Source organism: Oxyura jamaicensis, chromosome 3 (assembly GCF_011077185.1).
Source record: "Oxyura jamaicensis isolate SHBP4307 breed ruddy duck chromosome 3, BPBGC_Ojam_1.0, whole genome shotgun sequence".
In the NCBI taxonomy this organism is placed as follows: domain Eukaryota; kingdom Metazoa; phylum Chordata; class Aves; order Anseriformes; family Anatidae; genus Oxyura; species Oxyura jamaicensis.
In genome coordinates this window covers 4407052-4425484 of record NC_048895.1, presented here as the reverse complement: position 1 = coordinate 4425484, position 18433 = coordinate 4407052, and the positions used below count along the sequence as shown (strand labels likewise).

Here is an 18433-nt window from a genome sequence, read left to right as displayed (position 1 = left end):
GAGTTGAGCTTTTTATGAGTGTTAAATGAAAATGATGTTTATTATAGAACCTAGCAAATTGATTTATCTGTGTTAGATACTGGCACAAAGAGACATCAGAACACAAATTTTATTGTACAATGAACAGTATTTAATAAAAATAGTTTTGAAGTATTTGGGTTGTTTGAGTTGCGTCCCTTGTTCAACTGTTCACAGTTAGAATGCAGTTGAGCAGATTCATGTAACAAGTGAGATTTATGAGGCAGATGTATATAATGCTGTTACATTCCAATTAACATGTAGCACAAAGTAACTGGGAAATGTCATTTTGAATTAGGGTCACCAGCAGCTAGCCCTCAGAGTAGTGACAACAGTGACACCCATCAGAGTGGAGGCAGTGATATTGAAATGGAAGAACAGCTTATTAACAGAACAAAACATGTACAGCAGCGACTTTCAGATACAGAGGTAAGAGTGCAAATCTTAGTCTGTGAATTTTGTTACTGAGTTGCTTGATATTAGGTATGGATTTTTTTTTTCCATAATGGTTTCAAAAGTTGAACAGGTACATAATATGCATGCTTATCTGCAGCAGGACAGTGGAGAGCTAGAATCTTTACTTCTTTTCTGCATTGTTTGTACAGATTGTATTGTACCTTGCCTATGAGCATGTGCACTGTTAAAAAAAAAAAAAAAAAAAAGGAGGGTGTCGAGGGAATTCCTGTTTTTAATTGTATTTAAGTGAGATTAATCTTGTAAGGAAGGGATTCCATTATCTATTGTTCGTGTGTCACAGTATCACTTTGTCTGTTTACGTGCAAAGAGTATGTCTGTTATCATTAAGGTAATACAAAACTTAAATTCTTAAATCTGTATCTTTCTCTGAGTGTTTTGTTACTGACAACCAAACTGAGAAAAAGTGAATGAAAACTTGTATCTCTGACACATTTCCTTGTAAACAAAGGATGGCATTTGGATGATGATGATGTTCATTATGCATTTTCAATGGTGTTTTATTTTTCCTCCAATCTTAAAAAAAATAAATTCCAGGAGTCGATGCAAGGAAGCTCTGATGAGACAGCAAACAGCGGTGAAGATGGCAGTAGTGGTCCTGGCAGCAGCAGTGGCCACAGCGATGGATCCAGTAATGAGGCCAACTCGAGTCATGCAAGCCAGTCTGCTGGAAGTCCTGGCAGTGAAGTGCAATCTGAAGACATTGCAGATATTGAAGCTCTCAAAGAGGAGGAGGATGAAGAGGAAGAAGATAGGAGTCATAATCCCCAAAAAAGCAGTAGGAGCACAGATCTACGGAGCAGGAAACTGGAATCACAAACAGGCATTTGTCTGGGAGATTCACAAGGGGCATCGGAGAGGAGTGGTGCAAATAATGGGGCAGGAAAGGACCATGTTTTTAATACTGACTCTGTGACACCAGTGGATAATCGAATTAGAATGCTAGATGCCTGTTCCCATGCTGAGGATGCAGAGCATGACATGGCAGGGGAAATGAGCACTGCTCACATTTCACAAGGGTCTCAAGATTCTTGTATAACTCATACAGGGGACTTTCTGGGGGAAACTATTGGAAATGAATTATTTAACTGTCGGCAATTCATTGGTCCACAGCATCACCACCACCACCACCACCACCACCATCACCATGATGGGTAGGTAGCTTGACATGTCTCCTCATTCCTCCTGTAACCAAAATAAAACTGGTGGCAAAATACTCGGTTTGATCAGAAATTTGTGTTGATGTTTTGCTATACTTGGGATATTTTTTTTCTGACAGATAGTTATCTCAAGTAGTTATACAGTTATCTGTTTGGTTAATGTGATTAAAGTCTTTTTTGTTAAATAAAGTTTTTAGATTGCATAAGTATGACAATATTTAAGTGTGTTAATGTTGCTTTGTAAAATGCTGTTATTTAGCTTAAAGAAGTCAGTACAGTTATCATGATAGTGAGACCTTCAATTTATCTATAATTGTTTTTCAAATTTATATAAAGGTCTGTTGTTTAGACAAATGCTTCAGCCTGACTTTAGCTTACAGAGGTGTCTGTTTACTTGGATTACATTAGCTGTGTATTGAAACACATGTATAAACTACTCATTGAATAACTTGACTACATTGTAATGCTTCAGTTGTCTTCAAGTAAAGGCTTTAATTCTCATTTATCAAATTAGTCCGCTGTAAGAAAGGCTTTCTTTGATATTATCTGTTCTAATGTTACTCTTTTACAGACATATGGTTGATGACATGTTAAGTGCAGATGATGTCAGTTGCAGTAGTTCTCAAGTCAGTGCAAAATCAGAGAAAAATATGGCAGATTTTGATGGGGAAGAGTCTGGCTGTGAAGAAGAGCTTGTACAGATTAATTCACATGCTGAGCTAACATCCCATCTCCAGCAGCATCTTCCTAACCTCGCCTCTATCTATCATGAACATCTTACTCAAGGTAACAGTAATAAAAAGAAAGCAGAAAAACATTGTCCCTACTTCTAACTCAGTTTCCTGTAATTTTAAAGTATTCTTCAATAGAAGATTAAATAAATAATAATAAATTGAATAATCAAATTACTTTAACTGTGAAGTTGTATCTAAGTAAGTACTTGTCCAAAGAAACCACAGTCACTAACTACTGAGATTTTACTGTTTCAAGTAATTCATTTCCAAGGGATTCATTTTGTATCACATTATATGTAACTGTGTTAATCTTTAAAAATAAATAAATAAAATACTGGAGCTTTTAATACAAATTAAAACAAAGGCACTAAGAAGCCTAAGAAATGTTTTTTTTTTCAAATCAGTTAATTTAAATTAAGAGAAAAGTGCTACAGAAACGCGAGATTTTTTTTTCCCTGAAACCTTATGTGACTTTTCTTCTGGTGGGCGGATCTTACTGTGATTTCATACATTTATCATCTTAAATGAATTAACCATAATAGGCCATGCAAAGGATAACTTTTGAAAAATGAGTTAAAATACAACTTGATATCAGAGGGAACTTGCCTTAAAGGGCATTTTATGCAATTTTATCTTTCACTGCCAAATCTACTTTTCTTCAGGGTGTAATTTAATACGCTATTGTAATGCTCTGTAAGAATTATGATATCTTTCCATATGCTATTTTGGCAGCTTTGTTTTCTGTTTTATTCTTCTTCTAAATGTAACCGAGGGTATGGTTAGTGAAGTGTTTGACATTTTTCTTCACTGGTCCAGGAGAACCATGTTTGCTATCTTCCAGCAGACAGTAAAACCACTACTATTTATATCTTTTCCTGAAACACGGTTAGGTGTTTGTTCTTCAGGCATAGCATTTCTTGTTATCTGAAACTGAATCAAAATTTCAGCCTGACACTGAAAATTTGGAATGATGTATTTAAAAAACTTGGTATTAAAATATTTTGTAAATCAGCAGCATTTTTCCATAGATATTATACATATATATATATATATATATACATATTATATAGAGAGATCCGAATTACTGTTTGAGCATGAGGCAAATTATTTTTGACACACCTAGTTTTGAATGTGCAAATGATTACAGTGTTCTGCACACATTCTAAAATTTTTACTTGACCTTGCTGCAGTATGAAAACAGTATCAAATAGTAGATAAATGAATGGTGCCAGCTGTGACCACATACAAGAAGGAAAACGTCTATCCCTGTTCATGAAAACATGATGAGTTTCTAAAATCGTGCACTTAGTTCTCTATCATATGTAAAAATAGCGTTTGTTTTTCCTGGTTTTTGGTTAGATACAGGATATCATGCAGTATGAGAGGAATTTATTGAAATGTGCTTTTTACTTTCCAATCATAGTAATTAAAAAGATACCTCCCTTCAGTCCACAGTGCTAAGAATTATGTATAACTACATATATATTTATATGAATTAAATCTAATTAAATGAAAAAGCAATTGCACCTGCATCTGCAATTCTTAGGTAGTGTTTTTGTTGCACTTGCAGCTAGCCAAAAGCAATGCAAATATTACCTTAACTGTCCTGTCGAATTCTTGCATGGTTATAATGTTTTGTCTTTCTTTTTTTAAGAAATCACATGCAGAAAAAAGCTGCAACTGTAATGTTACTGTATGCAATTTAAAATAGCCAAATGTATAAGTAAAGCATGTTCTTCATGCACTGAGGGAATAATACTCAGGTTAGATGATGCTTTCTATTTATTTAATAACGGTCTTTATATTTTGTTCAGGACCAGCAGTTCATAAACATCAATATAATAGCAATGCGGTGACGGACATTAATTTGGATAATGTTTGTAAGAAAGGAAATACCCTTTTGTGGGATCTGGTCCAGGATGAAGATGCAGTAAGTTGAATACAAGAAAAGAATATTTTTTAAAAGAAAATAAATTATATGCTATTCAGTGACCTTTCTTTCTACTTGCTGTAGATTCATCTCTCTGAAGGGTTAATAAATGAAGCAGAGAAGCTGCTCTGTTCTTTAGTATGCTGGTTCACTGACAGACAGATTCGAATGAGATTTATTGAAGGCTGCTTAGAAAATTTAGCAAACAACAGGTAACTTAAATTATCTGGTTTTACATTCATCTTTTTTCAACATATAAGAAATCCAAGTTGAATATGCCAGTTACTTAATTTTACAGGAAACCAATTTAAAACAGACAAAAGTTGAAGTATAAAAGTAGTTTTAAAAGTGCTATGGATGTGTCTGATGTTCCATTTTCCTGTTCTGTCAGCATCCTGAATTTCCCATCTTGTGCATTTGTCTTTTCTCCCTTCTGCCAGAGCTTACTGCCTTCCCACCAGTTAGTAAACTTGGGTTCACGTCTTTCTTAAGCAGTTGAGTTCAAAGTCAAGTGCCTTAGCATAAGCATTTTGAGCTGAGTATTTAGATTTTACCTTTAAGTGACTGAGAAACAGACAAGTTCTTACCCGCCAAGTCTGTTGTGAGATTTAATTTCTATGAAGGAGCAGCTGGAGGATGAAGATGTACCCTGACATTAGATAACTTTTAATACCAGCCAAAACAGTGAGATTGCACAGTTTGAAAACGGCAATATTGAGTCTATTTTGACAGTTTGAGATTTATTTCTGCTGTCTCATCTGTTTGTAGAAAAAAAAAGTACCATTTTGGTGAAATTTCAAAAGATAAGTATTATGAACATCAAAAATAAGAATGTATCTTTTGAAATTTAAATACTTTCACTTTAAGTAAGTGAAATGTATACTGTTTTATTTTGATACTTGTCTAACAGCTCTTTGTGTAAGGTATGATACGTAAATATTTTGATATATATGTAGTTCAAATTCAGAAAACTGATTAAATTTTACCCAGATGTACTCCAGTGCTTTCAGTTAGCATATCTGCTCATTGACCAGGAGCTTCCCAAAGTAATTTAAAAACTATTTTCATTTTGTAATGGTCACATTGTAGTGATTCTTTCTTTTTTCTTTAGATCAGTAGTAGTTTCACTTCGTCTTCTTCCAAAGTTATTTGGTACGTTTCAACAGTTTGGGAGCAGTTATGATACACATTGGATAACAATGTAAGTAAACTCTCCCACAAACACACTAAACCAACAGAGGTGATGGCATTCAGAGAGAGGACTGCTTTGAGGCTTGTTCTTCTAGTATGATCCAAATTAGCAATGACCTAAGATTAACATGTTTGTTATCTGGCCTAGTTGTATGAATTTGTCTTATCATTCAGGCCTAGTTTTAATCCTAATAAGCTCTGCTGTCATAAATGAGGTGAAGACTAATTTTTCTTTTAACTGTTTCCCCTCAAACCCTGTCGAAGACTTGTCAGACAGTGCTAGACATCCAGGAATAGTATATTGTAAAAGGTTGCAGTAACTTGATCAGCACGATTCTGTTCTGATTGCATATCAAATGCAGCTCGGTAATAAAATGGTTTGTAAGAAAACCGTACAAATGTGAAAATATGTAGCACAGCATTGCTTGATAGAACAATCAACTTAAGCTAGTTGATCTAACTGTAGAGAATTGGACTGCTTGAGTTTCTAGGAAAGTTTATGCTGCTTATTAGCGATCGTTCTTGTTCATTTTGACATGGCATTTAAATATGAACCCAGTTCTGATTTTTGGCATGGGTTTTTGCTGAATTAGGGCCTTTAGGAACAGTTTTCATGGGCTGCAAAGGGAAAGTTCTCTGTCAGTTGTGTGCCTGACCTCGTAAGTCTGTTATGCAGCCTTATGGATGAAAATAAAGAAGAGAGTGCTGTACTAAAACTTCAATTTATGGTAGATGGAAAATGCAACATTCAATTTATTTTTGTGTATTTTCCTGTGATAGCTGTCTAATTCCTGTGGCTTTTCTGGCATTTTTAAACGAGCCCTAATGCTTTTTGCTTTCTGAAATAAAACAGGTGGGCAGAAAAGGAACTAAACATGATGAAACTTTTCTTTGATAATTTGGTACACTACATCCAGGCAGTCAGGGAAGGACGACACAAACATACGTTGTAAGTGGACAACAGACTGACTGTTTGATATTTTATGTTTTTAAACATATCTTTTCTGCTTTTCTGCTGCTGCTGCTTCTGATGGATAATTTTAAGTAAATAATTTATGTAGTGGCATTGCATGCTTAAAGAGAAAAGTCTATGAATGTAGTTGCAAAACTTTATAACTGTAGTCGCATGTTAGTTTCCTTTTCCTTCAAAACAAAACAAAACAAAACACAGCAACTTTTGTACTCTTGTGTCATTTTTGTTAGACGTTGAATGCTTCTTTACAGATAAAACAAGGAATTTTTGTATGCGAATTAATTTAAAATTGTTATATCATGAAACTATTACTCAAGTATTTCTGTTTCAAAATATGTTATCATTGACCTTTACAATCACTCTTTCATTTAACACCTTCATCCACTTTCCAATATGTATGCTAAAAAAGTAGGTGTTTTTTTAAAAAAATAAAAGATAGAATTTCTACCTTCTCAATCCCAGAGGACTGGATTTTTCAGGTTTTGACATATTTTTAATTCATTATGTACCATTATATTGGACATTTCTCTAATGAGAAACTACCTCCAAAGGGGTTTGAAAGCTGTGGTGTGAACTGCTTTAAATTCAGGCAAGACAGTACATTCTTCCACTTCTTTAACCATTAAGCTTTTAAATGGAAGTAATGCCAATAGTTTTATATAGGTTATGAAAATATTTTTGTAAACAAATAAGGAAAAAATAAGTTCGGTTTCTGCAAGGTGCTAATGACAAAATAATGCATTTGAATTGGACTGTATGAAAAAGAAAAAAGAAAAAAACACAAAATCTTAAACTCTTCACCTTATCTACTAATGACTGTTGTCTCATTTCACTTTCTTGATGTGGTTCTTTAATGTATATAACTGGAGTCTAGGCTATGTACTGGACTGGTAGTTCATAAAAAAGTTTATATGAAAAATTACACTGTTGAGGGGCATATGCATTAATGAAAAAAAAGTTAGGACAATAAGAAATAAAATATTGCTAAGTTAAATAAACTTTATTTTTTATACAAATTTAAATTCTAGATACAGCCACAGTGCAGAAGTTCAGGTTCGTCTTCAATTCCTGACATGCGTGTTTTCAACTCTAGGATCACCAGATCATTTCAGTAAGTATTTTAGGTTAACTTAACAGAGAAGCACCTCATGGTAAAACTTGCATACTTCTTAATAAGCAGTGATATTTTAAATAAATATGTCATTTTTAAAATACACAATTTTAACGGACATTACTAACAACCAGAAACTCACTAATTGCCAGCTCTGAAAAGTCTATGATTCCTCATTGGCAGAAGGTGCATTTTTCTTCTGCTGCTTCTGAAAACTTCTTGTCCTGACAAAGCCTTTCCTGATTTCTCTGTGTGTATTCTTGGGTTTTGAAGAATATTGCCATGTATTTGATGAAAATAGCTAAAAATGCTTCCCTAAATTTAGGGTTGAGTTTAGAACAAGTGGACATATTGTGGCACTGCTTAGTAGAAGATTCCGAATGTTATGATGATGCACTACACTGGTTCTTGAATCAAGTACGAAGTAAAGATCAGCATGCTATGGGTATGGAGACTTACAAGCATCTCTTCTTGGAAAAGGTATGTAGATAGTAAATCACAACCTTAGTAATTCTAATGTGTTTCTTTACATATCAGCACAGTTTAAAATATTTAAAATTATTTCTATGAAGTATATCTCTTCAGTACTCTGGGAGGACCCCACTTGCCATGTAAATTATTTTTTTTTTTCTGCATGGAGAGATTAGGGGAAGGGATTGGCATGAATTCTTTTCACAAGAATGTTTACTCCAGTGCTTCTGCGCATATAGCCTGTGTGTTGTATCTAAAGCTGTGTAGCACTTCATTTCAATTAAAAAAGCCAACCAAAACTATATTTTCCCAAATGATATACAATTACCTGCCAAAAAAAAAAAAAGAATAAAAAAAAAGACTTTGCTTTGGGAGTAGCATTTAAATCTCATCCATGTATACGCTGAAAATATGAATGTGCCACAGTAGAGCTTTTTACAAGGGGTCCCATTCATTTCAACAGACTATAATATAGATTGTATTATTCAGTAAATTAAGCATTCTACACAGTTTGTGTACTTTTTGTAAATGTATGAATTTGTTGAACTGAAGTTTCATATGTGCCAGCACATTCTCTTGCTGTTGTAATTTAGGCAACTAATGTTACAACAGTAATTTTTGTTCCCTCTCAACCATTACAGTACAAATCAGTGGTAAAGAAAAGGGGATTGTTGGAGCTGATTATAGTAGATTATTTATATTGTGTATAAAATTCAGTAATCTTTTGCAAGAACAAATTTTATTTGTAATTTCTCTCTATTTGAATTTGAAATTTGTAATTTCTACCTATTCCACCACTGAATTTTATTCTTTTCGATACTAAAACATATTTTATTTAGATGCCACAGCTAAAACCTGAAACTATTAGTATGACTGGCCTAAACCTCTTCCAGCATTTGTGTAATTTGGCTCGACTGGCAACTAGTGCATATGATGGTGGCTCAAACTCAGAGGTAAGCCTACACTGTGTGCTCAAGTTTTTCTTCTTTTTGAGGGAAAGGGAAAATTAAATTACTTACCTGCAACTGTATTTACCTTGAGAACATACTGATTTGAAAATTATTTACTGGTTTGAAACACTAATGTCACAACTTGTGGTGATGGAGGCAGTATGGATTTCTGCCTTGAAGAGATCCAAGAACCATCTCTCTCAAAAGTTTCAAACATGGGACGGTAAAATGGAACTAAGAGGCCTGAGAATCTCGACCTTTCTTCATGACTTTGGACGTCTTTTGTCTTTAGAGACAGAGATAGGAAACCATGAAGAAAGTGATACCTGTTGCCTGTGCATCTTGGTGTAGTTTATCATACTCTTTGCTTAAGTGAACTGTGTTAGCTCTTGTGTTTAAAGAATAGGCTTGTAACATTTACTTCTGTAAATAATAAGATTCAGACTACATGAAAATCTTTACTTAGAATTAGGCGTATTTCATTCTGACTACAAACTTGTTTTAAAATGTACCTCAGTTTACATATGATGCGCTTTAGAAGTTTTTCTTCTGTAGTTTCTTTTTACCGGGAAACTGTCATAGAAATAAAGTGATAAGTAGGATATTTTCTTGTGAATTGTTTTGAGGCAATGATTGATTTAAGATTTCTGTTCTTGCAACGAATACCAATAATAGTTGTCATTTTATGGCTTCATTTAAAATCATTCCTCTTTGTCAAAAATTAGAACTCACTCTTTTGAATTTTAACCGATTGTCCTAACACTTCAAAGTATGAACGTATTTCTGTCAGTGGTGGGATTTTACGATAATTGGTGTTTGTATTGATGAGAACCTGAGCAGAGTAGATACTTCTAGGATTTGGATCAAGAGGAAAATAAAATCTCTCAGAAGAGTGATTTGGGAGTGATCTGGGAGTCAGAAATGCCTTCCTCCCAGTAAAATAATAAGGCAATGTTCTGTTTGTTTTCCTTTTGTCATAACAGTTGTGTGGCATGGACCAGTTCTGGGGTATTGCTTTAAGAGCACAGTCTGGTGATGTCAGTCGAGCAGCTATCCAGTATATCAACTCTTACTATATCAATGGTAGGAATTTTCATTTTATTTTTTTTTCTGCTTAATATGTTCTAAAGAATATCTAACATTATCCTCCTTTTATTCTTAATATTAAAATGCATAGTCTTAATTTTGTGCTTATATAATTTACTTTAACATTGATATTACAGGTAAAACTGGTCTTGAAAAAGAACAGGAGTTTATTAGCAAGTGTATGGAGAGTCTGATGATAGCTTCTAGTAATCTTGAGCAAGATTCTCACTCAAGTCTGACAATAATTGAAAGAGGACTCTTAATGCTAAAGACACACCTGGAAGCTTTTAGGAGAAGGTAAATAGCTTCTTCCGTATTTTTGGATGCAGAATTTCTTTCAATTTCTCTTATAGTAATGATGAGTGAGTTACGAGTTACAAAATTGCTATTATAAATAATAGTTTCTCCACTTTTCTTTGTGTAAAGTAAGGACAGCAGTGGATATTTTTGAAAGATAACCTATGAAGTTTAAACAATTACAAAAACTGGCCATTGTCCTTGTATAAAGATAGATGTATGGTTATGGTTCACATTTCTGCATCCCTCACAAAAGAAATACTTTTTTCACATTTGTTGAAATCTATTTTTATTTAAAAAAAAAAAAAAAAGAGAATACCAATCATCTCTTATTTTGAAACAAACAAACAAACAAACAAAAAAACAGAGAATAAGGGGCCAAGTTTTGCTTTTCTTGTAATTGTTTACTGACAGTTTGTGTTAAATAGATTTTGACAAAAATACTTTGTGAATGTTTTTACCTGCTTCTTAAGGTTTGCATATCATCTGAGACAGTGGCAGATTGAAGGTACTGGTATCAGCAGTCACTTGAAAGCCCTGAGTGACAAACAGTCACTACCATTAAGAATTGTATGTCAGCCAGCAGGACTTCCTGACAAGGTAGTTTAAAAAGCCCTTTTACAACTACATCCTGTGCTCTTAAATTCTAGTAAGTTCATTGTGCACTTCAAAAAAACAAAATATGTATTTAATTTCAGATGACTATAGAAATGTATCCCAGTGATCAGGTGGCAGATCTACGAGCAGAAGTCACCCATTGGTACGAAAATTTGCAGAAGGAGCAGATAAATCAACAAGCACAGCTTCAGGAGTTTGGCCAAAGCAGCCGCAAAGGGGATTTCCCTGGTAAGCTATAGTACTCATTCCTGTATTTTTTGCCCATATGAGTGTTCATCCATTTACAGCTTAGAAGATTATCGGTTTTTCTTTCCCAGATATCCTCAGTAAGCAAACATTATTATATGTTTTATTCTACTGGTAGTTACAGTTAGCATCATCCTCAATTAATAGCATTTCTTCTTAAGTGCTATCATTTATTGAAATTGCAGAGAAAATGTAGATCTGCCAAATGTCCTTAGATCTGGCCAAGATCCAACTGCTAATAGACTTCTCCTGCACTGGTTTTCTTTTCATTGTTGTTTTAATTATGTAGTTTTCTGTAACTTAGAGATCCTTTTGCATAGAACATTATTCTATATGTTGTTATACATACACCTTTCTGTCTATGCAATTGATTCATAATATGAATTAATAATTTAAAGTCCTAATTTATACCCTGCACATATGTATTCCAGTCAGGTGTTGTATTTTCCTTACTCCTGGAACTACTTTTTAATTTATGATCATCCTGTAGCTAAATTGATAATTCATCCTATTTTTATATTCTTAATTTTGAAAGTCATCTTGTTCCTGAGATGATCATTGCTTGTTTACAGTGTGATGAATAAGCTCCCTGTTGTTGTTCCTTTTCTTTATGCGTTTCTGAGTGAATTTTTTTTTTCTTTATCCTTTAGGAGAAGGACATTTTCTGAATCTTATTGTTGCTATATATTATAGCGTTCTTAGTGGCTATTGCTGTTTGGAATGTTCTTGTTCTCTGAATTATTTTTCCCTCAATATTTTCTTGTTTTCTTTCTGACTCATTATGAGCAAGAGTTAGTGTGCTGGGTATATTATCTGAACAAATTGTGTCCATGAACACATCTCTTTCCAACAACACTGACCATTAGGAAACGTGTAAATGTTAATCTGACTTTCTTTTTGTAGCTTTACAACTTAAAAAAATGTTTTAATGAGACATGGTGTCAATATACCAGACTTCGAACACTAGCCATCTTAATTACCTTCTTCATGAAGTCTGCTTTCTAGCCATTTCTCAGAAGCTGTTTTAGTAAATAAACTTGTCTTGTTTTCTACCAGGTATGGCCAGATACCAGATTCTTTTTATTTTTTGTTTTACATGGGAATATAGAAACACAAAATCCAGCAAATTCAGAATGGCAGTCCTACAGGAGCTGCAATTCAGCCATCTTACATGCACACAAAATACACATACAATACTAGAATGATTGTGCCGATATCCATAATTTTGTACACCTAACATTTTATGGATGTTGTTTGAATTTGTCTGTGTTCATTACACTAATAATTAATGTACCATAACTATGGGAAGCTGGAGAACCATAAAGATTTTATCTGTTGGTTCATAAACCCAGTGTGCTTTGCTAGGTTTCAAATCTGTACTACTGCCTCTTAAGTACTTCATCTTGTAATTGATAGCTGTGTTGGCTGATAGATGGATAAAATCCTGGAACTGGCTAAATTTCTTATTAATGAGACTCCTGAAGAAGTATCTTTGCATTGTTCTCTGCATTTCACCATTAGTTTGAAATAGTGCACTTGAATAACTTCTATTTTTCAACTCCTAATTTTGAGAAGATAGGACTGAAACTGAGACTTGCAGTTAAAACTTGTTGTTTTACTCAGCCGTGCTTTATTTTGTAGACTGTTTTGTAAAGCTGATTTAAAAAAAAAAAAAAAAAAGTTGTGTGACAAAGATTTCTGTGAATTACAGTTCAGTGTATTGACTGTTAGACTTAGAAACCTCAGTCATTCTGCATCACAGGAGACATCTTCTGTAAAGTACATGGTGCACTCTTCTGAATCAGTGACTTTAACTGTGTCTATTTACATATACTAGTAGTGGTAAATCTAACAAAAACAAACAAAAAAATCAGTTCCTGGTTAGGAACTTGACATGGCTGTCACTCCATTAACAGATGTAGAAATCAAAACAGAGTTTATCAAATTTCATTAAGAATTAAAATCTTTCTGCTCCGGAGTACAAATTTTTCTCTCACCTTTTTCTTATAGAGCTAAATCTTCCTGTCCTTAATTAATTCTTGTTTTCTCAGGTGTGTTTGCATCTACCACAAAATCCTTTTGAGGTCCCAAAACCTCTTATAACATCTCTTGTTTATTTGAAATTTACAGTGCTGTGAGAAATGGGTGATTGATTTTGCTTCTCTCTCAGGTTATTTCCTGTATTCTTTCTTCTGAAATCTGTTACTGGTTTGCTGAAGTGCAGACGATGGTAGATCTCTGTATTATTTTTATGGATGATGCGTTTGCTCGCCTTTAGCTGTTTGAAATTATTTTGCCTGACTGCATTGATAAGTTTTCAAAGCAGCCTGCTGGGGACAATGAGAACAGTGAGAGATAAAATTTTATTCCCAACTCCATATAAAACCTTGATGGTTTTATTGTTCACTGACATGACTTCGAAAGACTATCAAATACCAGTTTTCACAAGAACGTCTCACAAATATTTTGGGGTGCAGGATTTGAGGATCATGTTTTTGTCTGAGATTTCCATTTGTCTGGCAGTCAAAGCTGCTGTGTTTACATCTGACTGCAGTGCTGTTGTATGGAACAGTCAGCACGTGTGTGTGTATCTGCTGTTTCTGGAAAGCATCACCTGAATTTATTGTGTGCACACAGCAGCAGTGACTGTGGCTGCAGATTGCAGGTGATGCGCTTTCAGCAGTTACCAGAGGAAGAATGCTGACTGCGTATGTGCTACACTGTGCTTGTTCTTGAGACAGGGAGAGAATAAAGTGTGATGTTTTTTTTGGTTTTAACCCACGTCTTTGAATACTATGTTTCTAAAGGCAAATAACATACTGTTTTGAAGCATTTTCAGGCAGCACAACTTTGAGTACTTCCTAGGATCTCTGAAGGAGGATCAAAAAAATAGGCTTTTCTGAAGGACCCTCTTTGAAAACCCAGTGCTGCAGTGTAGTGGCAGGGTAGGGCTGCTCTTCACTGGTGTGTAGGATCAGTGCCTAGCATCAGGAAAAGCTCCGCAAATTTTAATCCACAATAAATATCTTTGTGCCATGTAGTTGGTGGTTAGAACTATACGAGTAGTCTGAGATTATAAATTATTTGTAAAATGCACAATGAATGTATATCTGTGGTGATGAGGTTTCTTGCTGGACTCTGCACCAAATTAAGTTCTTGATCTTTTAATTGTTCAGATTTGTTCAGTGTTGAGAATTCTCTGGAGGATATTCTGAGTTTCTCCTTCTGGTAGTATGCAATATCTTCAGTTCCAACTTAGATTTGAGTAAGATTAATTATTTTGTCTTTGCTTTTGCTGTCTTTATCACAGGTGTGTGATACAAAGCAATTTTGTTGATGGTCAGTCATCTTCATGCATTCTTCTGTGTGCTATAGTATAACTTACTACAAAACATGGAAGTCATGTTTTAATCTGTATTGTAGACACTTCTCTCTGTGAGATTGGGTGAACTCTTACTGACAATGCTATTTTTAAATACATGCAAGGAAATTTAATGTAATAAGCAGTTTTCATAAGGAAATTGCATTGAGTTTTTGTCTGGTTTTAATTGCTGCTGAGGGATGTACTATTAAAAATGAATCTTAACAACACTTTCATTAGAAAATAAAACTATAATTTGATTTTTTTTTAAATCATAGGTGGCCTCATGGGACCTGTGAGAATGATTTCATCTGGGCATGAACTGACAACTGATTATGATGAAAAAACCCTTCATGAATTGGGTTTCAAGGATATGCAGGTATTACCAGCATATAGTCACCAACAAAAGTTGCTTGATACGTTGCCTTTTTTTATGCAGCTGCTGTGTGTGGTGATGGTAGAGGGCACATTTTTCTTTGGGAGCATCCTACAGTTTTCTGCATCTGGTTGTTTCTTACCGTCCAACATGTGCCTCCTGTAAGCTCAAAGTAATACTACCTGTCCTTTTTGCTGTTGTCAGTCTTTAAAATGGTTAATAATTTTAAAAGCCCGATTCTGGTTATGCTAACTGATCTGAAGACTCAAGGAGTAAAAGGAAAATTTCATTTTTTTTTTCATTCATCAAGGAGAATGAAAACAGCATTAAGTATCCACATGTTGTCTGACCTTTGAAGATGAGTTAATTCCACAGTAGCAGTGACTAGCTCTGTTTTTCCATGGGTTAAATCTGAAGCATGTTATAATGCTTATTTGTAATTTTTTATTTTTATTGAAGCTTGCTGAAGACTACAGTTCAGAAAATCCTAGTTTGATTTGTCAAGCCTAGTTTGACGTATGAATGACATAGTGACTGCATTAGGGAGGTGGGACTGTAACAGATGCCAGCTAATCATCACATACCTTCTTTCTGTCTGAAGGAAAACTAAGCTTATGCCACAGAAGGATTATTGCTGACTGATACACTTACTTGCATGTGCCATTGTTGGCTGTTAGCACTTGTAGCAGTTAATCTATTTTAACTGTTGGTGTTTCAAATTGGATGATCTGTTGGACTAGATCTTTGCTTTTTCACTTTGCTAAATGAATCAGGTTGATACAAAAATGAAAACAGACTTGAAAGTACTTTTTTAGTGTTAACATAGGTCACTTTACAGAATGAAACTATGTCACAGTCAGATGAATTCTTATCCTTGCAGAACTTGAAGAAACAGTAACATTCCATTTGAATGGCTGGGCATGGAGGTGGTAACTAGTCAGCATAAACATTTCATCTCAGAATTGCTTTCTACTGTGTAGTTATGCCAGCATAACAGATCTCAGCTTTTCCAGCTGTGCTGGTATTTGTGCTGTTATACCCTCTCTAGCATACTTCTGGTCCTTTTAGACAATTCATCTTATTTTTTTTCTGGATTAGCTTTTGTGCTATTTTATTAGTTTACTGAGAAGTCAGACTGGTACTACAGGCTTGCCAGCCTGACTAGCAAAATAAGGGATGGATGAGGGAAAAGGAAACAGCAGTATCTACTATAGCTAGAGCAAGAAGCATATGCAACTGTATCATAAATGTTTTAAGTGAAAGCAAAACCAAGCCTTAGTTATGGCAGTTGCTCAAAATGATGCTCAGTAAAAATTTGACAACACAGGTATTGATTTATCTTGATCATTACCATTAAGGTCTTAATTTAGATGCTGCTGAAAACATTCTGTGACCTTGGCATATGCATTTTTAAAGCTGCCTCTCTCTTCCTCGTTGTTTCTCTGTTTCTAGATGGTGTTTGTATCCTTGGGAGCACCAAGGAGAGAACGTAAAGGTGAAGGCGTTCAGCTTCCAGCATCTTGCCTACCTCCTCCTCAAAAGGACAACATTCCAATGCTTTTACTATTGCAAGAACCTCATCTTACCACCCTTTTTGATTTGTTAGAGATGCTTGCCTCTTTTAAACCTCCTTCTGGAGAAGTGGCTATGGAAGATAGTGAGGTAATTTAGAGTAACTTTATTAGAATAGTTACATCTAAGTCTTACTTAATTTATTTTTCCTGTCTAGCTTATTTCTTGTCTTCTGTATGCAGTTGCCAGATCTAGTTCTTGTATTTATATGTGTATTCCATTTCATGTGTGTTATGGTCATTATCATGATCTTTCAGATTTTTATAACATTGTTATGATACCATTCAGTGTATCCCAAATATTGTAGAACCTCTAAAGAAATAATTTTCACAAAAGAATATTGAGTATTTAATTATGGTGATTAATAATGGGAATTGGTTTGAAGAAAGGTTAGTAAAAGTTTTATTGCAATAACTCAAGTTATCTCTCTTATATGCCATCATTAGCTTGTGTGAAATTAAATAACCATTGGTATATTTTAATCAGTAGATTATTATTAAGTTTTACTTACACTCAAATATTTCATAATATGTTATAGGCCATAAAGATAATGCAACTTAGTTTCTTCCTGGTTCAAGTGAGACTTCATGGTCTGTTGATGGATTTACATTAGATAACTTCTCAATTAAGAATAAATAAATTTTTGGACTTTAAATCTTAGCTAGGTTATTTTCACTAAGAAATTCACAGTAAGAATAATTATTTTATGATTTGTCAGAGTGCAAGATGTGAAGAACTCCATCTCCATGCAGAAAACTTATCCAGACGTGTTTGGGAACTGTTAATGCTTCTACCAACGTGCCCTAATATGTTACAGGCATTCCAAAATATTTCAGATGAGCAGGTACAACAGATTGCTTGTTTTATATTTTTATCTTTATTATACATGGATATTTTAATATTTAGTGTTTTTAGTTGAATTTTCCCTAAAGAAGATTAATGTTAAAAATTATGTTAATACGTTTAGACACAAGTAAACCTAATAAGCAAACTTAATGATTCTTTCAAAATTAAATTAAACAGATGTCATTTTAGTTCAAAAAGTTTGTTTTTATGATTTCTTTAAAAAAAAAAAACACTTAAAAAATGAATAGTGAATGCTAGTTTTCACGATCTTCTGGTTTGAATCAAAGCAGTGCTTTCTTCATCTGCTGCCTAGTGTGTATAAAATATTTCCAATGTACTGGTTCACTTTAACATCATGGGTGTTACGATAGCAATCCTTTTTGTGTGGTCTTTTCTACAAGTTCAAAACGGGGCCAGTTACCTACTTGTTTTCTTGCCCAACAGAAGGAAAGTTTGCCTGTTTTAAAGTTCTTGAAATAACATATTATTGTTCTTAGGTATTATGTTTCTTTATAGACACACTGAAATTTTGCTGGAAATTATAATTCATCCAAACAACAGTTGGCTTCCTGTACTTTAAAATTCTGTGTGCCATAGCTTTTAATGATGTCAGCAGTCTACTCAAATTTCACTGCTGCATTCACATTATTCAAATTGCTATTCGTGTAGAGAAAAATGTTTTAAATAGTCTAATTTCAAATAATAGATGAAATTAAAAACTAAAGAACTTGTCCACTTACTTTAAAAACCCTCTCATTGCCTTTCTTAAGATCAGCATTAAGTTACGTTGTTTTCTGTCTTCTTTATTTGCTAAGGGTAATGATGGCTTTAGCTGGAAGGATCTTCTGCGAATAAAAAGTGCCCATAAACTTTTGTATGCCCTGGAAATTATTGAAGCTCTGGGAAAGCCCAACAGAAGAATAAGACGTGAATCTACGGTAATAGGGTTTCTTGCACAAAATATGTTTTTTCTATGAATCAAAGTATATATTGATAACTTGGTTTATAGTATTTTTGAT

The 18433-nt window shown here is 34.1% G+C and overlaps 1 protein-coding gene across 10 annotated transcripts in view; it reads left to right on the top strand.

The window, feature by feature from the left end:
* The window catches only part of USP34 (ubiquitin specific peptidase 34), a 131187-nt gene that overhangs the window by 55526 nt on the left and 57228 nt on the right, over window positions 1-18433 (top strand). For all 10 annotated transcript variants that reach the window (XM_035322425.1, XM_035322427.1, XM_035322419.1 and 7 more), the window contains 18 exons: window positions 317-447; window positions 1030-1646; window positions 2224-2438; window positions 4201-4316; window positions 4401-4528; window positions 5428-5517; window positions 6361-6456; window positions 7509-7591; window positions 7917-8071; window positions 8902-9015; window positions 9996-10095; window positions 10236-10395; window positions 10869-10995; window positions 11094-11241; window positions 14899-14999; window positions 16449-16658; window positions 17287-17412; window positions 18230-18352. In XM_035322425.1, the coding sequence (XP_035178316.1) occupies window positions 317-447; window positions 1030-1646; window positions 2224-2438; window positions 4201-4316; window positions 4401-4528; window positions 5428-5517; window positions 6361-6456; window positions 7509-7591; window positions 7917-8071; window positions 8902-9015; window positions 9996-10095; window positions 10236-10395; window positions 10869-10995; window positions 11094-11241; window positions 14899-14999; window positions 16449-16658; window positions 17287-17412; window positions 18230-18352 (2840 nt within the window). The remainder of the gene's footprint in view (window positions 1-316; window positions 448-1029; window positions 1647-2223; window positions 2439-4200; window positions 4317-4400; window positions 4529-5427; window positions 5518-6360; window positions 6457-7508; window positions 7592-7916; window positions 8072-8901; window positions 9016-9995; window positions 10096-10235; window positions 10396-10868; window positions 10996-11093; window positions 11242-14898; window positions 15000-16448; window positions 16659-17286; window positions 17413-18229; window positions 18353-18433) is intronic.